Here is a 24,787-nt window from a genome sequence, read left to right as displayed (position 1 = left end):
TCTCCATCATGCATATATATCTTACCATCATACAGAATTCCTTAGTAAATGCAACTACAGCGATAACTCTGTTGAGTGATGCTTTGTCTATTAAGACCAAACAAGTCATAAAATGAAAAGATTTAGGCGCATCAAAAAACATCACTAGCTTGTACAAAGTCAAAATGGGAAACTTTGCTCCAAATGGTAGGGTACTCCAGATGTCCCTGTTGGCAGATCACACCCTGTACCAATCACATCAATAAACAGTTAATAGTCAATAACATTTAACAAGTACCTGTTCGGCTAGGTGGAGCAGTGAATAGAGCCTTGGAGTCAGGAGGACCTGAGTTCAAATTCGGTCTCAGACTCTTGACTCACTTACTAGCTGTGTGACTTTGGACAAGTCACTTAACCCCAATTGCCCTGCTTTACCCCCTCAAAAAAAAAAAAAAGGAAAAAACATTTATCAGGTACCTAATATGTGTCAGGCACTATGTTAAAGGCTTGGGGGTACAGACATGGAAAAAGACAGTCTCTGACCTAAAGGAGTTAACAAACTAATGGGAAAAGACAATTCACAAAAGAAAGGCTGAAAGGGGGTGGGGGTAGAGGGAAGGTGCCCAGTACAAGGGCAAGGGAGAGAAGGAAAGAAGTTCAAAATGAGTGCAGAGGGGTGGGAAATAGGGACATATCAGACTTGTTCTCTTCCTTAAATGGAGAAGTTTATGTCTCTACCCTCCAAGCAGAGGGGCAGAGGGTATGATTAACAAGGCTGATTGGATCATCTTGTACAGTGATGAGACTTCCCCCAAGGATGAGTTTACTGGAGGTATGGTGAAGTCAAAGAAATGCAAAATGAGTGCTGTCTCAGAAGTCTGAGAAGACACCAAGCTCCAGAACATTAAAGGGCCTCCAAGATGAGATTCACAATTATTCTAAAACTTAAACATTAATCAGTCCCAAATCCTTTATTTTCCAAATGGGAAAATGAGGCTCCAGGAAAAGAAGCGTATTGTCAAAGATCACACAGTAAGTTACTGGCACAACTGGGAATTGATCCATGTTTCCCAAGTCTCTGCCCAGTGATCTTTATACCACACAACACTGTCTTTCAAGTTTTCTATACAGGCCAACCAGAGACACAAAGGAAGGCAAAAGAAGTAGAAAAACAAACTCTTAACCCAGTTTTGGGAACACAACAATTTGGGGATTGGGGCCAGAAGGCTAAATACTGTCCACTTCGGGTCAGTCACTCAAGTACCCAGACTTGTCACCAGCCCCTTGGATTTGTGTCAAGGCTGGTAACAACCTTTCTCCTCAGATCTAGAGTATTTTGTTTGCATCTCTCTAATGCACTTAACATAATATTCAGTATTATGGTTATCTGTGTTTGTGTCTTACCCTTCATGGGACTGTGAGGTCTATGAGGACAAGGGCAGTGTCTTAACTAAACTTTGCATCTTTCCCAGCATAGAGAATAATGTATTCCTCATTATCTCTTGCCTCCCATATCCAAGCTCCCACATATAAAGCCTATCAACTCCACCTTTGCAACATCTTTTGAATATGGCCCCCTTCTCTCCTCTGATGCTGCCACCACCCTAGTGCAGGTCCTCATCCCCTCATGCCTGGATTGTTGCAATAATCTGTTGGTGGGTCTGCCTGCTCAGGTCTCCCCCAACTCCAATCCATCCCCCATGCAGCCACTAAAGTGATTTTCCTGAAGCACAGGTCTGACCATGTCACCTCCCTGCTCAATAAACTCCTAATGGCTCCCTATGACCTCCGGAATCAAATATAAAGCCCTCTGGTTTTCAAAATCTTTCATAACCTGCCCCTTTACCAGTCTTCTGACTCTTCTACATGTACTCTTTGACCTACTGACACTGGCCTTCTCAATGTTCCATAAACAAGATATTCAATATCTTGGCTCTGGGATTTCCTCTGGCTTTCTCCCATGCCTGGGATGCTCTTCAACTGTGCCTACTGTTTAAGTCCCAACTAAAATCCCCTTTTATAGGAAGCCTTCCCTAACCCCTCTCAATGCTAGTGCCTCCCCCTTGTTAAATCTTTCCTACTTATCCTGTAAATAGCTTGTTTGTGTTTGTTTGCTTGTTGTCTCCTCTGCTAGATTGTGAACTCCTGCAGGGCAACCACCCCAGTGTCTATCCCCTGGCACATAGCAAGAACTTAATAAATGTTTATTGACTGACTGACTACACATGGTAGCTTGTCTACTGAATGTTTACTGAATTCGAATTTCACAGAACCACAGACTCTTAGAGCAGGAAAGGACCTCACAGGACAGCCACCAACCACTACCAAGCCCTCAAGAATTCCTTCTACAAAATCCCCAGCAAGTGGTCATCTAGCTTTTGCTGAAAGACCTGCCGTTGTTAGTCCTTTGTTTTGAGAGAGGCCCAATGACATCACAGAGTGAAGTTTTGACTTGTACAAGAATTGAATTTAGTGAGTCAGAGTTGCACGGTTTCACCCTCTCTTCTAGAATCATCAAAGTCCAGTGGCAAGACAAAAGTCAAGACAACCGGTAAAGGACTGAGATGCAGTGGGGGACCTTGGCATCTTCAATGTCTGACAAAGCTCTAAGTAATCCACAATGCCTTGCTTCAACCACCTTCATGGCCATTGGAACAAATTGTTCTCATACAACCATTCTGCTGGGGGAAGTCTTCACATGCTTAAGGCAGACCACCCTAACTCAACAGGTTTGAGGCCTGTTAATTATCCTCAGCCTGGTTTAGCCATCTGCTGATATGGTTTGACCAAAGTGTGGTCACTGAACAGGCTATAGCTTCTTGTAGCCTCAGGCTCACCTGAGTTGGGTGATAAGTTACCTTATACTGAGCCTAAATCAATCTCTCTTCATCTTAGAATAATAGGAACCCAGACACAGAGTTAGAAGAGTCCTTAGAGGTTGTTGCAATATTGTTCAATCATTTCACTTTACAGATGAGGAAACTGAGGCCCAGAAAGAAGAACCTAATGTCATACAATAGAAGTGGTAAGAATCAGGATTAGAAACCATATCTTCTGAGATTCTTTTCGATGTACCATGTTTGCTGCTTTTAATTCTGCCTGCCAAGGTGAAGTAGAACATGTCTGCTCTTTTGTTTTTTCATACAAGAGCCCCTCCAATACTTGAACATAGTCATCATGCACTCTCCAGGTCTCCTCTTCTCTTGAACATCTCCAAGTCACATCAAGTCAACCAGCATTAAGTGCCTATTGTGTTCCAGCTTCTATCCTAAGCACCATTTCCTTTGACCCATCCTGGTATGGTCCAGTCTTGTGGACCTCATCTCACCTCTGGTCATTCTTAAATTTTAAAGTATTATCATGGTGTAGTCAGGAAGACCTGAATTCAGGTCTTGGCTTTGACTTAACTGTGTGGCTATGGGCCACTAGGTGCCCCAGATAACTGTAAGACAATAAAAAACAGAGAAGTGGCAGTTCTGTCTTCGGGGAGGGAATTTCCCTACAGGGTGGTCCTTACATGAATGAAATCACTGATCTAGACCAAAATCAAAATTCCATCGATGTGGGAGGCTGTGTGGCATAGTAGAAAGAGTATATTTTGTTGTTATAGCCAAGTTTAATAATTTTCTCAGTCCGTTTCCTTGCCTGTAGCTAGTACCATCTGGCCTACCTCAGAGGGCTTAGGGTAGATAAGGTTGAAATAGGTTCCAATTCCATCCATTTCCCTCACTCTTTGCATGACCTCAAGATGAGTCACATTTTATGATGAAAACCTGAGTTTCAGGTTCATCTGCAAAATGGGAATAATACTTCTCTCTCTCTCTCTCTTTCTGGGTTGCTATAAGGAAGATAGGGTACAAGCTTTAAAACTATATAATTGAGTTATGAAAACAGCTGCAGATTTATTCATTCTCAGCTTCCCATGGCCAAAGAATGAGCAAACCAAACATCCTCACGTGTTGTAAAGACATTTATTACGTTTTTTGACTGGACCTGAGAGCTCACAGGCAGGTAGCTAACTTCCAAATGGTTTTGGTTTTGTTGGGGTTTATTTTAAGAGAGTTGTCTGGGCTCACTGAGAGGTTGTGATCTGCCTGTGAGAAGTTGAGAACTCAGGTCACCCTGACTCATTCTTTATTATTGGTTGTTATTATTAATGATTATGACGGTTATGGCTAATAATATTGATCAGACTCAAAGGCTGAAAAAGTAAAGAGAAAGTGGGAAGGGAAGCACCCCGTGTGACTTTGGACAAGTCACGTTCACTTCTGGGGTTCAGTTTCCCTCATCTATGGGATGAAGGAATTGGACTAAGATGATTTCTGAAATCTTCTCTTCCCGGCCCAATCCGCTCCCCAAATCTCAGGAACGTAAACCACCACAAATGGGCTCAAGTTTGGGCCACTTCTCCCAGACCCCCAAACCTTGTTCCTACCGCCCCCGGCCCCTCTCCTAGAATCTCAGCATCTCCATCCCAAGATGGCTGCTCCGAATCACGTGACCCATATGGGGTTGTGCGGCGAAGGGGGCGGCCGAAGTGGGGGGGAGGAGGGGAAGGAGGAGGAAAGCCCTGCCCTTTGCCTTGCCCTTTGCCTGCTCTTCCCTTCCCCTCGCTGCTCTTCCCTTCCCGCTCCGCTCAGCCCAGTCTAGCTCCTGCACCTCCCCTCCCCTCCCCTCCAAGCAACCCGCTCAACCCCCTCCCCGCCAGCCGGGGGTGCAGTTTGTGAGGTGTCCTGGGGCGGGCGCCTGCGCAGTGGGCCCGGCGCGAGGCAGAGGCTATATAAGCGTTTCGCTCGCGGCCTGTCAGGTTCTAGCTGCCGGAGGCGGAGGAAGCGGACGTAAATACGGACGGGCACGTAGCGTCGGCGGCAGCGACGGCGGCTACGGCCGGGCCGAGGCTAAAGGGAGGCGGCCGGGGCTGAGGGGAGGAGTCGGCTCTTCGTCTTGGCCGAAGCCGCAGAGCCATGGGCTCCGAGAAGGACTCCGAGTCCCCGCGCTCCACGTCCCTAACCGCGGCCGCGCCGGACCCCAAGTGCCGGGGCGGTGGCGGGCGGCGGCACCGCTTCCTCTCCAGCCTCGTCCTCCTTCCCGCGGGCCGCGGCCGCCGGGCCCGCGCCAAACCCCCGCCGCCGGCCCTGGCTCTGGCCGAGCCCCCAATGCCGCCCCCGCCGCCGCCGCCGCCTGCCCCGCCTGAGGCGCCTCCGGCGGAGCCCGCCCCGAAGACCGAGGCCGTGGCAGCGGCGCCGGCGGCGACGGCGGGCGAGGAGGGCCCCGAGCCCGGCGGCGACGAGGTGGAGTGCCCGCTGTGCCTGGTGCGCCTGCCGCCCGAGCGCGCCCCGCGCCTGCTGAGCTGCCCGCATCGGTCGTGCCGAGACTGTCTCCGCCACTACCTGCGGCTGGAGATCAGCGAGAGCCGCGTGCCGGTCAGCTGCCCCGAGTGCAGCGAGCGCCTCAACCCGCACGACATCCGCCTGCTGCTGGCAGACCCGCCGCTCATGCACAAGTACGAGGAGTTCATGCTGCGCCGCTACCTGGCCTCGGACCCGGACTGCCGCTGGTGCCCGGCGCCGGACTGCGGGTGAGCCGCGCCGCCTGGGGCGTCCGCAGAGCGGGGACCCCAGGCTGTCCCCCCAGCTCAGGGCCGCTGCCCCTCGAGGGATAATGCGGGCTTCCCTTTAGCTGAAGGAGTGGGCGGGGGACCCCGCTGCTGGCCCCCCTCCCCCCGTGGTCGTGGTCACTGCCACTGCTCGGAGAGGACCAGTGCGGGCGTGCCTTTAGCTTAAGGAGGGGTGGGCGGGGACCCCCGCTGTCTGTGAGCTAATGCGGGCTTCCCTTTAGCTGAAGGCGGGGCAGGGGGCTTGCCTCCTCGTCACACCTTTGGAATGGGAAAGAGGCTGCCTCTGGGTGAAAGCTGGTGGGGAAATCCCATCCGAGGGGAGGGAGGCCGTCTGTGTGTGTGTCTGTGTTTTGTTTTCTGGCTTGGAACGGTGGGATGAGACTGACTAAAACCATAGGAGGGGACATCCATTCGGTGAGGAGGGGAAATCCCCTCTTTTTTGACAGAAGGGGAGATTGGGGTCTACCGCTCCTACAAAAATAGGGTTTGAACAAAACCATCCGGAGAGGAAAAAGGGAGACAACCTTAGACCAAAAAAAGGGGGGGGGGGATTTCCTCAGTGGGGAGGTGGACTGGGGCTGTTCTGTCTTGGGGCAATAAGGTACTTTAGGGGGCACGATGCCATGCCTTTCGAATATGGTATGATACAGAGACCGTTGAGGAAGGGGGGAGGCTTGCCCTGAGAATATAGGATGGTGCAAACATCATTGCAGAAGGGGAGGGGGGTAGGAGGTTACATCATCAGTAGTGGGGAAAACAGCAGCACTAGAGCAGTGAGTCCAGGGAGGTTCCACCAGGCCCATAACTGGCAGTATGTTTGTAGGTAACCCACTGATTCCAGCTACCCTCGCAGAAGCAAGGAAATAGATGTGAGGCAGAGCCTTTCTTTTGTAAAGGGAAAGTAAAGTTGAAATGATGCTAAATTGCTGCATGAAGGAGAAATGAGCTCCTGAGTTAGTTGCCTTTGAGAGTTGTGTTCATGATGGTAGACAAACGTTTTGGTGCCTATGGTGTATTGGATTTTTTACAATCTGAAGAGTTGAATGGAGGGTTATACTCTGTCCTGAAAAATTAGGTTCTGTGAACACTTTTTTTCTCATCTGATCAGAGCAACCCTAGTGTACTCTCAGTGCATCCCTAGAAAGGAAGGACCTCTTGGTTTAAGTGGCGTAGACTGCAGGATTGGGCATTGGGATATGCCTTGAACCTTGAAATATGACCTTGAACAAACATTGTGATTGAAACTGCAAGGCTCAACTGAAAAAAAGAGTGCTAAACTTGGAGTTAGGAGACCTGGGTTCAAATCCTTCTCACACTAGCTGTGTGACTGGGCAAGTCAATTTGCCTCTCAAAGCTTCTGTTTCATCTGTAAAATGGGAATAAGATTTGCACTACCCTCCTATTGTTGTTGAGGAAAGAACAATATAAATGTGAGTTACTTTGTTAGGGGGAAAAGAGGGGAAAGTGTTCTTGTAATAAAAATGTAATTCTGTAGTAAGTACTTTTAGTATTCTGCTTTCAAAGGAGGAGACTAATTGTAATTTGTTTCATACTAAACTTCACAGAAAAGTGTTATTAGGAAAAACAGGGACATCATTACTAAGGTATCAAAAGAGCTGAGTTCTTTTTCTCACTTGTTTTGAGATGGGTGTGTTATTTAACCAGGATAAGATGAAGTTTCTAAAGTTCTTGGAGATATTAGGGCCAAAGGTACTCTCTTTATCTGTGGTAGATGATACCTGCTTTCTGTTGATAAGGACCAGACTTTGTAGTCTTGGGGGTATAGTCTTTTCCTTTGGTTGGCATTTGTTATTGACTTAGAGACCTTGGTCGAGGTGGAGGAGTTAAATTTTTTGGTATTAAAGCTTTTTACCACAAAGCAAAAGCATGTAAATTAGTATTGGAAGACTTCACACTTTCCCTTAGCTTTAACCTATTTATTTCTAAAGAGTAATGGGACTTTGTCACTGACTGTCTGGTTCATCTTAATATAGGACTTCTTTTTGCACCTGATTACTCAGATACTAATTTTTTTTCTTCTCAACCCTCTTCAGTAAAAATTGACAGAGCTCAGTTATAGAGATGATAACTCAACATTTCCATAACATTGTCCTTCATGGTAGCATGCTCATTTTTAGAGAAAAGAAACCACAGCTCAAGCAAGCAAAATATTAGAGCCAGGACTGGAACTCAGGTCTCCTGATTTCCCATCCTACCATATTCAGTAAATAATTGTTGAATTGACTTCAGTATTTTCTGTTGAGTTTGGTGATAAGAAGCATCAAGAGTCATTTAGTGCTGTATGTTTCAGAGTGCAGTCTTCCCTGACTGCCCCATCCTGTGTGACTTGTCCACATCCTCCCAGAAGTTCCGAATAGGCAGGCCAACCAACATGCAGGAAGGCGTCCCTCAACTTTGCTGATAAAAGAAATGATAAATATAAACCAAGCTTTTAAAAAAAAATATGACTGCCACTCCATCCTTAAGGTTTTCTAGATCACTTCCTCTCTGCATTTTCCTCATCTCTGAAATGAAAACATTGGACTTGATCTCTAAGGTCTCTTCTAGCTCAGATTCTGATAACAGAGGGTTGGAGAGAAAGAGGTCTTACTTAGAAAAATCAGCCCTTGTCAGTGAAACCCCAGTTAATTATATAGAGCTAAGGCTAATAGAATTGGGGCCTGTTTCAGACTTCTTACTTCATTGTCAACATTCACTTCGTGTTTTTCTTCTGTTATAAAATAGGCATAATTTCTACCCCACTTGTGAGTCTTAATTAATGTCTGCAAAGTGTGTTGAAATCTTCAGTTGAAGGTGTTATGTAAATACACAATAACTTTGACATTTTTTTGCTTCCCAAGTGGGTAAGTTCCTTGGGATATAGCCACTAGTCTTTCTTCCTCTCTGTCATACTGCCTTTTCTATTGAATGCCCAGAGATTTACCTAGAGAAATTTACCATTGCTTCCTGTGTTCTCACACAAGGTTGACATGATTGGTGTTTGTTTTGAAGTGAAGATTATGTAGATCACAATCTTAGCCTGGCATGGCATGTAATAGACACCAGATAAATGCTTACTGATGGTGACAGTGACTAACACAAGCTGGTCCCCTCAACTTGGAGCATAAGAGAGTTTGAGCTCTACAGATTTTCCCAGCATTGTGCCCCATATACTTCCACTCTACTCTTCAACCCCCAAAGTTGAAGTTAGCATAACCAAATTGGGAAAGGTGTGTGTGTTCTTTCCTCTTTTTATCCCCAGTTACTAATCATTTTGATGACTCAGAAAACAAATTGGGGAGTGTTTTTCCTCTTTTTTCTTGGTTTAGGAACCATTTGTTAATGGTCAGTCAAGCCATGCCATAAAATGATGTAGTAGTTGGGGATCAGATTGTATGTTTCCGTATGTGATAGATGCTTATTGATTCATAGATTGGTGAGGTCAGAAGCTTGTTTCCTCAGCATTAAGACTGAAGGCTAGTGAGGTAGATTGGGAGAAAGTGACCCTAGAATCATCTGCAAATAGTAAGTGAAAAATATTTAGTGGATGATAGGTGTAGAAAAGTTCTGAGCTTGACATCAGGACCTTGGTTCTAATCCTGGCTCTGCTACTTAATACCTGTATGCCCTTGACCAAGATACTTCACTTACCTGTGTCTCAGTTTCTTCATCTTGTAGAATAAGGGGGTTGGTATGTATGACTTTTGAAGTGTCTTGTAATTATAAATATATGAGTCTAGTAAGCAGGCTAAAAAGTATTTAGTAGTAATAGTAATTTGCCATATGTTTTTCTGGGCAGATAGGAATTTCTGCTTAAGTCTCTTTCTCTATCTGCCCCTGTAAGACAGAAGGGAAGGTAATTAATTGGTTGAACCTCCATTTGCACATTTAAGAATAGGCAGTTGTGGCTTACTCAAGGTCACAGGACAAGTCAGTCAGTGGTTAGAAACCAGGTCTCCTGACTTGTGGTTACGATTGTTCCCAGTGCTTCTCCCAGGCATCTGATACATTAGTACCTAAAATTTTTATGTAAGACCTTGTAATTTATCAGGACCAAAATACAAATACAAGAGGGAAAAGACCTCAATTCCTGTATAGACCTATTTTTAATGAGAGCTAGTTTGTATGGATAGCAAGCATGTTAAACATTGTTGCCTAGGACAGTTTAAAATTGGCTAGAATTGTGTCCCTTGTGGCCTTGATATACATACGCTATTCTGGTAGTTAAGTGGAAATTGTCCTGGTTCCCTTTAAATGACATCAGTTTTATGTTGTGTAATTAAATCCTATAAATGTCCCTACCTCAGAGTTTAATATTATGTATTAAATCTGGGAAAATTGCTTGTAGAGATTTCAGTGAAATGAAATGCTATCTTCAAATTTTCTGCATTGTACATATACTTAGACTATTTTGTTTATTTAACTCCTTTTCTAGTGCAAAGTAGATAAAGTGGTATGATTTGAGGAATTCCTCCACTACCCAGAAATATCTCCTGGCCAGGCTTTGAATTAGGCATTATTTCTAGAACATCCATGGTAAAAATTTTACGCTGTGAAGGGTTAACCCATTGGCACCCACTAAATTGTTATTACAGGCTAGTTTTAGATTAGCTAATCCTGAAACATCCTTCTCATCATGTCCCTTCTTTATTCAGAAACTGGTCAGTTACTCTCATGTGTCTAGAAAACAAAGTTTTTTAGGCCTTATGGTCCCAAAGTCCAAACTTCTACAATATCTTCTGTTGCTCACAGAATGAACAGTTCACCCCAGCTAGGCTACTCTAATAAATTCTTAAAATTTTTAGAGCTGAAAAGACCCTTAGGATAATCTAATCCAGAGCTGGACAGTGTTAGGTACCAGATGGTGCCCAGTTTTTTTTCAGTTTACCCTTCCGGCAGAGTCCCTATTCCTATCCTTAGCTCAAACTAGAAATGTGTACTTTGTTCTTCCTACTTGTATATTCATTTTACTAACATTTAAGAAATTGAAAATGTTGCAGCATCACAATATGTTTTGGGGAGGAGGCCACAATCTCTTCCTCTGACAAATAGCCTAGCACCTGTACCTTTCAGGATGCTTGGCCTTTGCTTCTTGCATGGGAGAGACCAAGAGCAGAGACACAGGAGTCACTGCTTGCTTTTTTAAGCCTGATGCCACACTTCAGTGTAGCCTAACCACATCAATGCACAATGATCTCTTTTCCTATGTCTTTGTTACATCTCTTCAAAGGAGTTGAGAAATAAATATTAGCTATGTTCATTTAGTCTTTAATTTTTCCTGTTTGTGCTTCATCTTCCCAACTCTGTCATCAGAGGTAAGGATCATCATACACTATATAGATCTTTGACCCCTAAATTGAGGGTTTGTCATAGGAAGGTCTTGATGACACTGGGGAAGGGGGAAGACTACTGGCCAGAGTAGGTGTTGGGAAGGGGAGATTTATAGATCTTCACCAGGTCAACCTTAATCTTGGTATGTTTCATTGTTGACCATTTGATCCACAGTGTCCACCACACTTTTCCCTTGCACGTGCTCTGAATCTATTTGTAAGTGGCTAGTTATACTGCCTAAGAATGGAAAAGACAGTCATAAGAGAGGAACAAGTCTCCTTGACCACAGGGGCATGTTGTCACATAATCAGAGATCTTTTTCCTAATGTGAATCTCCCTCACCCCTATTCCATTTCAAATCAGCTGGTACACCTCTTTGGTTTTTGGCACATTAATAATTTTCTAAAATGTCAGAAATAGTTTAAAACAAAGTGAAATGAAAGTTGCTGTTGAAATTAGTGTATTTTCTTAGCTTGTGTTGGGGAGTTACCTTAGTGTGATAAAGCGATCCAGGTTTAAGTCTCCTGTCCCCTCCTGTGTACTAGTTGGGTGACTTTGGACAAGTTTTTGTCACCTGAAAAATGAGTATAATCTTTGTCTTCTTTTGCTCACAAGGGGATTGTGAGGGGTGTTCTCTAACTGAAATGCAGTATAAAAAAGTTGGGCTATACAAGACAGAGGGGGAGAGGGAAGGCCTCCACTGTGAGAAGAAAGAGATGCTTAGGCCAGATTCGGTTTCAAGTAGGAGTTCCTCAGGCAACAGGAGGAAAGAAAAGGTCGCAGTTTTCAGAATTCTTCTGTGAAACCTTGGGGCTCAAGTTAGTATCAGGGTTTTCAGGTAACTGAGAGCCAAAAGACTGTTGTTGATAGAATTCTAATTATTCTCAATTCTATAAGTATAGTAGTCAATTGCACATTGGGTAAATCATTTCTGTGTAGATGTTTCCCATAACTGTGTATCCAGCCCTAATCTCTCCTCAGTGCCAGAACAATTACCAGTTGCTTTTTGGATGTCCTTTAGTCGTCCTAGAGCTCAACATGTGCCAAATAGAGCTCATTATCTTCCCTTCTGCCACTTTTCTTCCTTTTCCTATTACTGTCAAGGCCACCACCCCAACTATTCTCCCAGTCTCTCAGCTCTCAACTTCGTTGTCATTCTCTACTCCTCCAATTTACCTAACATATCTAATCTGTTGCCAGGTCTTGTCCTTTCTACCTTCACTTCTGTCATTTAAATCCCCATCTGTCCACAAACAGCCACTCACCCTAGTTTAAGCCCTAAACATTTCTCCCTGGACTGTTTTAATAACCTTCTAATTGGTTTCCTTGCCTCCAACTCTCCCTCCTGCTTCACTGCCAAAGTGATTTTCCTAAAGTGCAGATTTGACCATGTGTCCTCTTTCTCTTTTTACTCACTAAATTGCAATGGCTCCCTATTAAGTTGCAAGATAAAATATTTTAAAGACTTTCACAGCATGACCCCTTCCTATCTTTCTAGGTTTTTTACTAAAAAGTAAAAATCTTTTTAAGTTCCCATCCACATGCTCTTAAGATCCAGCTGTGCTGGCCTAATTGATGTTCCTCACACTCAGCACTCCATTTCCTGACTCATTCCCTTTTCCCTGGCTGTCCCCCATGCCTGGAGTGCTTTCCCTTCTCACCTCTACCTGCTGTCTTCCTTCAAGACTTGGCTTAAATACCACTTTCTACAAAGGCCTTTCCATTTCCCTTTTCTCTCCAAGATTATCTTCCTGTGCATAGTTAATTATATAGCATGTTGGCTTTACCATTAGAATGTTAGCTCTTTGAGGGCAGTCACTCCATTTTTTTTCTTTGTATCCTAGTATGCTTAGCACAGTGCTTGGCACATAGTAATCACTAAACATTTGTTGACTGAAAAGGGATTGTTTTGGAATGGGGTGCCCTTATGAGTTGGGCCAGCTGGTAGAAGGAGAAAGGCAGAATTAGGGTCAGATGGTACTGGAAAGAAAATAGGGATGATACCTTAAAAAAAAAAAAAACCAGCCAGGGGTTGGATGGAATGTTGTTACCTGTGTCTTCATTTTGTGGGTGGAAACCAAGGATTGGGTAGAGTTGTGACTAACCCTGTATCATGCAATTAGTCAGTTAGTTTGGAGATATGGAGGCCCCAAACTTGAAAGCCCTGTGCTCAGTAACTCTTCTATCATGGCAAAGAATTACTATAACTTTTTGATGTGTTTTTGACAAGCTTACATTTATGTAAAGTTTTATGATCTACAAAGTGCTTTCCTCATCCTAAACCTGAAATTGAAACCATATGATTCAGAACACAAAGTGTTATATTCTTTTATATTTTGAAAACTGCACAGTGTCCTGTCAATGTCTCCAATTTTTGGTCAGTAGTCTGGAAGGCTTATAAAGTGCTTAAAACCTTGGGCTAACCACCAAAGAATCTGACAGTCTTTTCTTCAGAAGTTAATTAGCTTTTCTTGTTTATTAGAACTTTGTCCTTCTATCCTATCTTCTTAAGACTAAATAGTAGGCATGTGACTTTCTTCAGGAGAAATGTTTGTCTTTGGTAATTATTTTGCACCTAGATCGCACATTCATGGTGAATTTGTTCAAAACTCCCACAGGATATGAATCATTTGTAGTGTGACACATTTACCAATTTTCCATTTGTTCTCCTTTGAAAGGACTTTAATATAACCTGAAATAGCCAGTTAATTAAGCAGACTTCTGAAGAAATCCTCAAGACCCTTACCCTCAAAAGCAATCTGCAGAAAAATGGTGAAGCTGAGAACTAGAATAATAACAATAGCCATTACCATGCTAAGTGCTTTATAACTAATATTTTGTCTGATAACAGAAATGACCCCATCTTTATAACATTCTAAAATTTACAAAGTTTTCCAAACCACACTGACCCCCTGAGGTAGATTATAGCTGGCATTTCCATTGCACTTTAAGGTTTATAAAGCACTTTTTTGTCTCATGCAAGTGTGTATTTTCACCACTCAGAGTCAGTCATCTGGCATTTATTTATTCAGCACCAGCTGGTGCCAGGCACCATACTAAGCTCTGGGGTTACAAAGAAAGCCAAAAAGCCATGCCTGACCTCAAGGAACTCACAGTTTACCAGGGGAGACAACCTGCAAACATCTCTGTACAAACCAGCTAAATTCAGGATAAACTGGGGCCAGTGTCAGAGGGGGAGGCACTAAGATGAAAGAGCACTAGGAAAGGCTTGCAGAAGGTAGGGTTTTAGCAGAGATTTGAAGGAGGCCAGGAAATGAGAGGAGGAGGAAGAGCATTTCGGTCATGGGGGAGAGCCAGTGAGAAGAGTCCAAGACAGGAGCAGGAAGGTGGAGTGATCAGAGGAGAGCTAATGTCACTGGATCTTTCATGGAAAGTGTAGACTGGAAAGTTAGGAAGGCGCCAGGTTATGAAGGACTTTGAAAGCCAAACAGAGGATTTTGTATTTGAGATTATAGACAACCACTGGAGTTTATTGAATTGGGGGCCTGTGTTTTAGGAAGATCACTTTGACAGCTGAGTGGAGTATGGAGTGGAGTAGGAGAGAGACTTGAGGCAGACAGTTGGCTCAGCAGCTCTTGCCATAGTCCAGGCATGACGTGATGAGTGCCTTCACTGGGGTGTTGGCAGCATCAGAGGAGAGGCCAAGCTCCTTCTTGCAGGACAGACTTTGAAGGTAAAAAGGGTAAGACTTGATCACAGACTGAGAGAAAAGTGAAGTGATTTGACAAGGGGGAGGGGGGGGCAGCCACATAGCTAGTGAGTGTTTACAGCAGGGATTTTGAACTAAGTCTCCTGATTCCAAGACATTCAATTAGTGTTTTTTTCTGCTGCTGTCCTTTGGTTCCTGACAAAATCAAGACCCATCCATCCATCCTTAGTCTTAGGTATTGGGAATTAGCTCAGACTTTGGGGACTTGGCTTCTTGTATGTGAACTTACTTCTAGCTATCCAGTTCATGTAGTTAACAATAATGATACTGATAACTAATAAGCTTTAACCTCTTTAAGGCTTGCAAAGCATTTACATTATCTCTTTTCATACATTACAAAACATCTTTGATAATGGCTTGTGAAAAGTATAAAGCAAGCCAAACAAGCTGCAGATTGAGTTTCCTATATAATCCCCTTTGTATATGGTAATGCTCATTTTATTTAGTGTTTAAGTTTAGAATAAAACATCAAGTTTTTATTAAAAGGTTAAAAATTCAAGTTGAATTTTTTAATTGAAAAATCTGACTCCCTTTCTGTAATGGACCTCAAAGCTAAGATGTGTGGAGTATCTTGGTTCTTTCACTTTGCTTTTTTTTTCCTTTCTCTCTCCCAGTGGTCATGGAAGCAGTGCCCAAAGAGAAGTGCCTGTGCTTTCTCATAGGCTTGTTTAAAAATGGTGTGGCTAATTTCTAGAACTCATAGCTTTCTTTTTTTTAAAGTGATTTAATTTGTGCTTTGTTGTAAACAGAGTTCTGGTTGATAAGAGCTGAATATGTGACATCAATAGAATTGCACAATGGATTATATTAAATTTATGGTAGTCTATAACAATAATAATGATGATGCTTGGTGTGGTAGAAACTAAAATTTGGAAGGAACAATTAAAAATGCAACTGTGCTGACAAGTTCCAAATTGGCTTTGTCTTTACACAGAGAATGTATATCAAAAGACTTAGATCACATGAAAAAAGAAGTGACTTCATGTACTAATAAGATAATTAGGTGGTATAAAATAATTCTGGTGGGTGCAATGAAACAAGTAATCTCAGTCTCAAGGATTTAGGTTTGGTTTGGTTTGGTTTTTTCAAAGCAATATCTGGAGAAAGAATCTAAAAGGAGCTGCCCTGAGAAATGATTGATCATAGCTAGATTTATTGATTCTCCTCGGTATAAACAATTTTAAGTGCTGCCCTCCTTCAGTGACCAGGCAGGATGTGTGACTTGCTTTAGTTTCCGCTCTTTTAACATTTCATCATACTGGGTTCCACAGAGCCCCAGCATCGTTCATGGTGTGACTAGGGGATTTTTCTGAGACTATTTCCCTTTCGAAAATAATAAGAAATATTAAAGATTCCTCTTCTTTTATTCCAAAATTTCTCCAGTCCTGCCTAGAGAATATTCCCTCAAGCCCTAGAGGATTCTGTTTTTCCCAGACCAACTTTTTAAGTTCCTTCAATATATTTCAAGCCCAGAATATTCTATGGCCAGATTAGTTGGAAGAATGCTTCCCTGCCATATAATACAAAATTTCTAATTCCCCCTCAAATATAGCGAACTCAGAGATAATTATTTGGCCTTAAAGTTTACTGTATAAATTGCTATTGAAGCAGTTTAAAAAATAAGACTGGATTTCATCTGCATCATTGCAGGGACTACTCACCCATACCATAGATCCTTTGGAGTATAATGTCCAGTAGGCTTGTGGTCTAGACAGACATTTCTGACTAAAGTAAAGGCAAATCTTTTACACTCACATACGGGATATGTTATACAATTGGCCCAGGTCGACAGTAGTTTGGTTTTTTTTCTTCATTGGCTCTTGGTGATCTCCCAAACACATTGCCATCCATCTCTTAGTGCCAGTCCCTGTGAGAGCATTCTCACCTTACTGGTGTCTCTTCCTGTTTCCATACTCAGCTATGCCGTTATTGCCTATGGCTGTGCCAGCTGCCCAAAGTTGACCTGCGAGAGGGAAGGCTGCCAGACTGAATTCTGCTACCACTGCAAGCAGATATGGCATCCGAATCAGACGTGCGATATGGCCCGTCAGCAGAGGGCACAGACTCTGCGAGTACGGACCAAGCACACTTCAGGTCTCAGTTATGGCCAAGAATCCGGGCCAGGTACGGTTTCCTCATTTGGGCTTATAGCAACATGAGCCTAATATTGAAAGAGATGAACCCTCTGTTAGACTGGGCTTCCTGGGATTCAAGGATGTTCCTTTGATACCTGGCAGTGAGTTTTATCTGGCGACTTCTTCCAGAATGTTGCACATTCTGAACTGCTTAGCTGCTAATACACAGCATGTTCTTCAGCCCAAGTAGCATCACAATCATCAGTTGGATTATTTAGTCCCAGAACCTGGTCCTTTTTCTGTGGGAGGTCTCAGAGCTTAGAGAACAAATGGATAAAATCTGCTGGCTTTTTTATACACAGTGAATAGAGAAGGATCTAGCCTGGGTTAGGCCTTTTAGATCTGTCTGCTGCTGTTCCCATTAGATTAAAGTATATTACTGATTATTGTTAATGATAATAGCACATTTCTATAACACTTGTGAGGATTACAAAACTATTGCCTTAAAACTGCCCAGAGTACAGTAGATAGAACAAGTATCCCAATTTTTAAAATTATGAAAACAGACTCAGTTAAATGACTTATTATTCATGGTCACGCAGCTAGATCTGGGCTTTGAGCTCAGGTCTCCTGATCCCAAGATTGGCACTCTTTCCATCACATCATACTAATTTGTAGAATTTTAAAAGATTCAGGAAGTGCTGGGGTTTTTTCCATAGCAATCTTCATAATGAACCTTAAAAGGTGTGCCACACATTTAATTCCAGGCTTTTATAAGTAAGATACTAATAAGTCCTTTAAAATATGTAGCTAAGTTTATTGGCTTTTATAAATCTTATTTTACTGATGTCATGGGGAAAGGGGAGGGGTAGAATGAAAAGGGAAGATTTTAGCATTTAGTTTTCCTGGCACAGATTCTTCACTTGTAACATGTCAGTTATGAGCTTATTGTGAAAATCAGCAGGAACAGACATGCTGCAAAAGCACACTCAACTCTTTTCATTTCAGTTTGAAAAATATATAATTCCCTAGTATTTCACCCAGGGGCTATGGGTTTGTTCAACATCAGTCATGATATTTGAATGAAACCAAAAAATGAGTCTATTCTCCAAGGTTTTTTGCCTTTTTTTCCCCCAAAATCAAAAATAAGTCCATTTCCAAACTTTAGTTCCTGGTGGACCCCTACTCTGGGTTTTTCCATAAGCATTTAGGTGATGGAAGTTTTAGTTCTGTGTTGACCACTCTTCTCTTCAAGAGGAGACTTGGACGCCCCGAGGAGCCCATGTGCTGGAAAGTACCATGGCTCTCAGCTATCGGATGGTCCTTCTGAAGTGTAAACTTAGGAACAGGAATGTTCCCAAGCCTGGAATCTTTGTCCAGGAACTTTCTGCCTTTTTAACTCTGGATTTTTCCTGGGGAGCTACATTTAAGTCAAGCAAAAGTTTTTTTCTTTTCCCCCCTTCTCTACAGCGGATGATATTAAGCCATGCCCACGCTGCAGTGCATATATCATCAAGATGAATGATGGGAGCTGCAATCACATGACCTGTGCAGTGTGTGGCTGTGAGTTCTGCTGGCTCTGTATGAAAGAAATCTCAGACTTACATTACCTCAGGTAAGCTGGAGGAGTGGGTGGGGAGGTGTGAAAAAAACTTAGGCTGGTTTGGGTTTGAAGGGTAGGGGGAAAAAGCCCTAGTCAGAGGAGAAGATTGTTTCTAGGACGTAGCCCTACAGTTTTTGAGAAGCCCCCAAAACACACTTTCCCTCTGTTCCCTAGACATTGAATTTCTGTGATAGAGCAGGCAGTCAGCATTTGTCAAATAGTCACTGGGCACAGAGACTATGAGATACCTTGAAGATACTCTTAAAAATGTGCACATAAATGTGTGCCGTATAACTGTGGGAGACTCTGCAAGGGGATGTGGGGTGCTTCTGAAATGGGCAGTATGAAATGGCTTTGGAGGGGAGATCAGTCCTAGAAAGCTTCATGGCAGGAGTAGAGTTGGGGGCAAGATTTTTACAGTTCAGAAGGATGTGACTTGCCAAGGGAAAAGTAGAGGAAAAGTCTCACTGCCTTTTGTGAAGATAAGAAGGTAGGAAGTGGCAAATTTGGTTTATCTGGCTAGAGCAAAGAACTCTGAGAGCCTGTGTTCTGTCCTTGTCCCTTGTTCTGGTTTTATAGTGATTCTCTGAGCACCCGTTCTTGTAGCTCTTCATCAAATCAGAGACAAGGTATTGTTTGCTCTTTAAAGAGAGTCCTTTTCTAAGCACAGAATTCACAGTAATGCCAGCCTCCCTTTTCTCCATAGCCCCTCTGGCTGTACGTTCTGGGGCAAGAAGCCATGGAGTCGTAAGAAGAAGATCCTTTGGCAGCTGGGCACCTTGATTGGTGCCCCAGTGGGCATTTCCCTCATTGCTGGCATTGCCATTCCTGCCATGGTCATTGGCATCCCTGTTTATGTTGGCAGAAAGGTAAGACTTGTGTGGCACTATGGTGGGTACTAGGTGTGTGCCTGAGTGAGCACTTGGTGTCTGCTGGGTAAAGACAGAAAGGGAAAAAACAGGAGCCAGCACCACAAAGCTCTCTAGAAACCAGCTGGTTCTAGGATAAAAATACCTTTCATTTCTTAAATGGATTTTCTTAAACCCCTTGTGATTTGAGAGTTTCTATTACCAGCCTTGGCCTGGTTCAGACCAGTAACTTAAAGGTGAAGTGTTCCTTAGCTGATTCCCCTGAGTTGCCTGTCTCTGGCTAATGCTCACTTTTCCTACAGAAGCTAATTCTGTAGAAGTCTAATTCTGTAGGCTGAGATGTGAAAAGGCAGGTTCCCCTCTGGGCCTGGTGATGGGGTTTGGTTTATTTTTTTAGTGTATGTAGCAGAACCAGGAAGTGTTTTTTGTTTTATGTAAATGTCACTCTGTGCTTTAGCTTCTCACTCCTCTTGGAGGGAGCCAATTTCTGACCTGGATGTTTGTTTGATTCTCAGATCCACAGCAGGTATGAAGGAAAGAAGACTTCAAAGCACAAGAGAAATCTGGCCATCACAGGTGGTGTGACCTTGTCAGTCATTGCATCCCCGGTCATTGCTGCTGTTAGTGTTGGTAAGGAGGGATCAAGGACCTTGATCAGTAGAGCCTAAGTGGCGTTTGTGCCAGATCTCTCTGGTCCTGTGGGCGGGTTGGAGATTTGTGACCTCATAATGTAACCAGCTTGCCAGAAAATACACCAGTATTCATCTGGGTGGCCAGAGAGATGTTGTTGCGTGTCGTACCTAGCTTTGTGTTTAAAAGTGTGTTCCATATATTGTACTTGGTGTCACAGAATGATGACATCTTGGAACTAGAAGGAACCTTCTCTCCAACCAGTGCCCAAGGCAGGGGTCCTGTGGCTCTCTAGTGTCCCCCTCAGGTAGCGCAGATGTCGCTTGAAGACCTCAGAATGGGAGGTGATAAGTTTTGTAATAAAGACCTACTTGTAGACATCTTTGATTTCCTTTCTGTACTACAGTCCTTCAGATCTTTGGATCCAACTATAGAAACTGCTTAAGCCAGCCTTCTTGGTCCAGCCCCACATAAGTCTCCTCTGAACATTCTCCAGTGTATCCCTCTCCTGATCTGGATTAGTATGCTAGTGTTCCTTTGGAGGAACAAAGTGAATTCTTCTCCTCTCCTGCTTTGTTTAGAAGGGAGTGTCGCCTGTCTTCTGTCCAGTGTCTGTGCTGGTCCATCCTCACTGCTCTGCCTCATTCCTTGCCAGGTATTGGTGTCCCTATTATGCTGGCATATGTTTATGGGGTCGTACCCATTTCTCTCTGTCGTGGAGGTGGTTGTGGAGTTAGCACTGCCAATGGAAAAGGTGTGAAAATTGAATTTGACGAAGACGATGGTCCCATCACAGGTAAAGATAGATCTTTTTTCTGTCCAAAAGCAGTAAAAATTCAATGTCTTCTACAGAGAAACTGTTGTGGGAGGATTTCAATAGCTAATGAGCTCTGTGAGGGCTGCTGTTTTAACCTCATTTCTTTATGCTGGAGTTAGTAGGTTAATTCCTCTGATACTGACACATTATGACAAGAATAAGCCAGCGGCCATGTGGTATAGTGGAAAAATCACTGGCTTAGGGAACCAGAAGGGCTCTAGGACCGAACAACATTGTGCTCTTTCCCAGCCACAATACTCAGTCTCCCCCCCCCCCCACAACTGTCCAGTCCATACACAGGATGATGCCACATCCTGAGCCTGCATGACCTCACACAGGTCCCTTTCCCTCTCTGTAAAGTGTGAGGACCTTGGGCCAAATGACCTATAAAAGTTCCTTTCAGTTTTCAGTCCTATGCTCAGTTGTTTTCAGTAAATAATAGTAGTAGTGTGGTGCCAGGAGATAGAGTAGATTTGGAGTCTGGAAGACAGGAGTTCTAATGCTACCTCTTAGTTATATCTGTTAAATGATAGGTGGGTTATTGACCTGCTTTTGAGTTCAGTCTTCACTAGTTCTTGTATAAATAACAACAATAATGTAGGGTAGCCTGTAGGAGGCTGTTACGGGAAAGGGCAGATGAGCATTGCTTTAATGTTGTTCATTCCTCCCTTGAGATGTTTCCTTCCCTCCATAGTGGCTGATGCCTGGCGAGCCCTGAAGAACCCCAGCATTGGGGAGAGTAGCATTGAAGGTCTGACCAGTGTGCTGAGTACTAGTGGGAGCCCCACCGATGGGCTCAGTGTCATGCAGGGCAACTACAGTGAGACAGCCAGCTTTGCAGCTCTCTCAGGGGGTACTCTGAGTGGCGGAGTTCTCTCCAGTGGCAAGGGAAAGTACAGCAGGTAAGCAAACAAGCTTGATGTTGAATGAAGCAGTCTTTTTCCAAGGTGGTGCTGTGGTTGGGTCTCAGTAGCTTTGCTGACCCAGGAGGACCCTGGTGGAGGCAGTGTGGTGGATAGGACTAAAGAGCTGGACTTGAAGTGTAAACATCTGAACCTTAGCTCTGGTGCCCTAGGGTGGTTCCCTTGGCACCTCTAACCACTTTGTTCTTCATCTGCAAAGTAGGGGTCATCCCCTACTCAGGCAGCCTGATTCTCAGGGTTACAAGAAAAGTGTTTTATAAACCATAAAGAAAGTTAGAAATGTCAGTTGTCATTATTACACTGTTGTAATAATTTATCAACACTGTTCTGTCTTCTTTTTCCTCTGCCCCTTACCTTCCTGTTCATTCACAAATACCAGTAACTGCTCCAGTCACACCATCTAGTCCTCTCATCTTACTTAGGAAGAAGCTGGGACCCAGAGGCTGTGGCTTAGCCCAGCTCCCCACTGAGCCCTAGCAACAGCAGTGCAAAGAGAATCCAGAGCCTTCTAGTATAGTGCCTTTTCCACTGGATCTATACATAACATTTTCTGTTGTTATTCGATGTCTATAAAGGCAAATGAGGTGAACAAGAGAACAGGAGACATGATGGAGACCTCTCTTATTGCTGCCTTGGGCCTCCTTTGACCCAGCTTGAGTTTGTGAGCTTCTGATGGCAGGGAATCCCACCCCCACAGTCAGCAGTATTCACTGCCATGTGTTAAAAAACTCAACTCCCCTGGATAGCAGCAGACACATCATTGGAGGCTGAAGTGCTGAAACTGCACTCAGCCAGTCCAGCTGTGGAGTTCGTGAGATCCTCTTGTTCCCAAGAAGTGGATGAGTCAGATGTGTGTGGCCATATGTGAAGCCTATTACAGAGAGGCACAGGCCTGTGGCAGGACACCTCTGGATCCTAGCTCAGGAGCTGTTAATATCCTGCCAAGGAGAGTGACTCCTCAGGGTCTTGGGTTTGCTGTTTTGGTTTGGGCCACTCTCAGTCTAGAGGAAGACAGAGCTCTTTCTCAGTCTGTGTTGTTGGGAAAGAAGGCCACACCACCCTAACTGGGAGAGGGCTGCCAAAGGAGCCAGGAGAGGAAGCAGCACACCTTGAGGCCCATTTCTCACATACTTGGATGCCTTCTCCCTTCTCACGCAGGCTAGAAGTCCAAGCTGACATCCAAAAGGAAACTTTCCCCAAAGACACGGCCAGTCTTGGTGCCATTAGTGACAATGCCAGCACCCGTGCAATGGCTGGTTCCATAATCAGTTCCTACAACCCCCAGGACAGGTAAGTGAGGAGTGGGATGCCAGAGGCAATTTGTTTTCTTTGTTATGGGGCTGCTTTTTGCCTGCAGGGTCCTGGGCTTCCATTGTGTAGGTGGGATCTCTGGTCTTGGACTCCCTGTGCAGTTCTTATGCATGGGAGTGTTTTGGCTTCTTCACTTGGCTCTAACTTTTACTTTCATGCATCATCTTCCACTGGAGGCAAGTGGTGCTGCCCACACAGGACTCAAGGGACCTTATTCGTGTTCCTCAAGTCTATGGGACTCTGAATTCCTGGTTTTCTTGGTTTCTTGAGAAGCTGGCACCTTTATGTGATGATGAGCATGGCTAATGTGTTCCTCTCCCAGGTGTCTTGGCCACTTATGCTGAAAAAGTCAGATGAAACTGAGATTAGAAAGATACTTTTCTTCTTGGTTTATGTTTTAACTAAGAATGGATGAGACTTTGTAACCCCTTCAGTTCCTTTTAATAAATTTTTTTTAAAAGCAGTAACATATAAAAATTAGCAGAATTCTTTGTCTATATGTTCTGTCAGCATTTAGAAATTAAGCTACCACCTTGAGAGGTTGTATTATTTCAGTTTTAGGCCCCAACATTTAGGAGTGAAAGTTCTTTTTGAAAGAGAGAATCTCTGGGCTACAGTGACGTCTCTTTTGGAAAATAAGTATTTCCCTACCCAGAACCCTCAAACCCCACATGCATAAAACCATAATCCTTGACTCAGCAAGGCGGATTTTGTCTCCCCAGAGAGTGCAACAACATGGAAATCCAAGTGGACATTGAGGCCAAACCTAGCCACTATCAGCTGGTTAGTGGAAGTAGCACAGAGGACTCTCTGCACGTTCATGCCCAGATGGCAGAGAACGAGGAAGGCAGTGAACAAGAGCCACCATGCAAGCACCAAAGCTGTGATCATAAGGACTGCATTGCCAGCAGAACCTGGGACATCACCTTGGCCCAGCCCGAGAGCATCAGGAGCGACTTGGAAAGCTCAGATACACAGTCGGATGATGTGCCAGACATCACGTCAGATGAGTGTGGCTCACCTCACTCCCAGACTGCAGCCCACCCCCACACTCCCCGAGCCAGAGGCGCACAGAGCCCAAGTGCCCACATGAACCACTGTGCCCAAGCAGAGGGGCCTAAGTCAGAGGAAATGGTCTTGCAGCTGGAGGGCGTGGAAGTCAGAGTATGAAGAAGAAGCCTCCTGTCTGGAGAAGCACACTTGTAACTGCATCTCTTGGAAACTTTTTTAGTTAATGTATTTTATTTCAAATATTCTCTGGTCACAGGTTTACCCCAGTGTAATTCTGGGAAAGATGCCATTTCTTACAAGATAAAACTCCCCTCGGTTTTTTCCCCATCCCTTCCCTCTCCCTGTTTTTTTTTTTTTTAGTTTTAATTTATTGGTTAAACCGCTGGTGGTGATCCGTGAGGTGTGTCAGAGTGTATATATGTATGTGTGTGTATATTGTATGTATGCAAACATATTACTGAAGGACACATTTTAATAAAGATTTCTGTCGTAATCCTGCTCAGATTTCATTTTCCTTGGCAGGAATGTCTAGCGGATCCAGATGGTGCATTTGAAGAGAGTCCATTCCATTTTGGAAGGTCTGGGCCCTGTGTGTGTTGGGCACGGTGTCCCAGGACAGATAGAGGGAGTGTGTACAAATCAGACAGAAGCAGAGTTGTAATTGAACTACCACTGGTAGAAAGTGGGATGAGGCCTTCTCTCTCTCTCTCTCTCTCTCTCTCTCCCTCCCTCCCTCCCTCTCTCTCTCTCTCTCTCCCCCTCTCTCCCTCTCCCTCTCCCTCTCTCCCTCCCCCCTTTCCTCCCTCCCTCTCTGTCTCTCTCCCTCTCCCCCCCTCCCCCTCCCATCCAGACTGTTGGGCAGGCTGGCAAAGGGCTGCCATGGAGCCTGTT

The 24,787-nt window shown here is 44.1% G+C and overlaps 1 protein-coding gene across 1 annotated transcript; it reads left to right on the top strand.

Annotated features, from left to right (window-relative positions):
* Positions 1-4,877: 4,877 nt before the first annotated feature.
* RNF19B (ring finger protein 19B) lies at positions 4,878-24,394 on the top strand. Its single transcript, XM_069068134.1, has 9 exons — positions 4,878-5,557; positions 16,576-16,781; positions 18,203-18,347; positions 19,042-19,204; positions 19,720-19,834; positions 20,490-20,630; positions 21,346-21,553; positions 22,733-22,864; positions 23,608-24,394. Exons 1-9 carry the CDS (start codon positions 4,944-4,946, stop codon positions 24,053-24,055), a joined length of 2,172 nt encoding a protein of 723 aa, XP_068924235.1. The 5' UTR covers positions 4,878-4,943; the 3' UTR covers positions 24,056-24,394.
* The last annotated feature ends 393 nt before the right edge of the window (positions 24,395-24,787 follow it).

Source organism: Petaurus breviceps, unplaced genomic scaffold (assembly GCF_028583685.1).
Source record: "Petaurus breviceps papuanus isolate PSGF00001 unplaced genomic scaffold, PetGlider_PUasm1.0 90760, whole genome shotgun sequence".
Lineage (NCBI taxonomy): Eukaryota > Metazoa > Chordata > Mammalia > Diprotodontia > Petauridae > Petaurus > Petaurus breviceps.
Note: the sequence above shows the minus strand (reverse complement) of the source record. Positions and strands in the feature narration are given on the sequence as shown.

Bases quoted from the DNA above. Each gene is read 5' to 3' on its own strand.
- RNF19B (XM_069068134.1), top strand. From the start codon at position 4,944: ATGGGCTCCGAGAAGGACTCCGAGTCCCCGCGCTCCACGTCCCTAACC. The intron at 5,558-16,575 runs GTGAGCCGCGCC...TTCCATACTCAG, and splicing joins TGCCCGGCGCCGGACTGCGG to CTATGCCGTTATTGCCTATG. The intron at 22,865-23,607 runs GTAAGTGAGGAG...TTGTCTCCCCAG, and splicing joins TCCTACAACCCCCAGGACAG to AGAGTGCAACAACATGGAAA.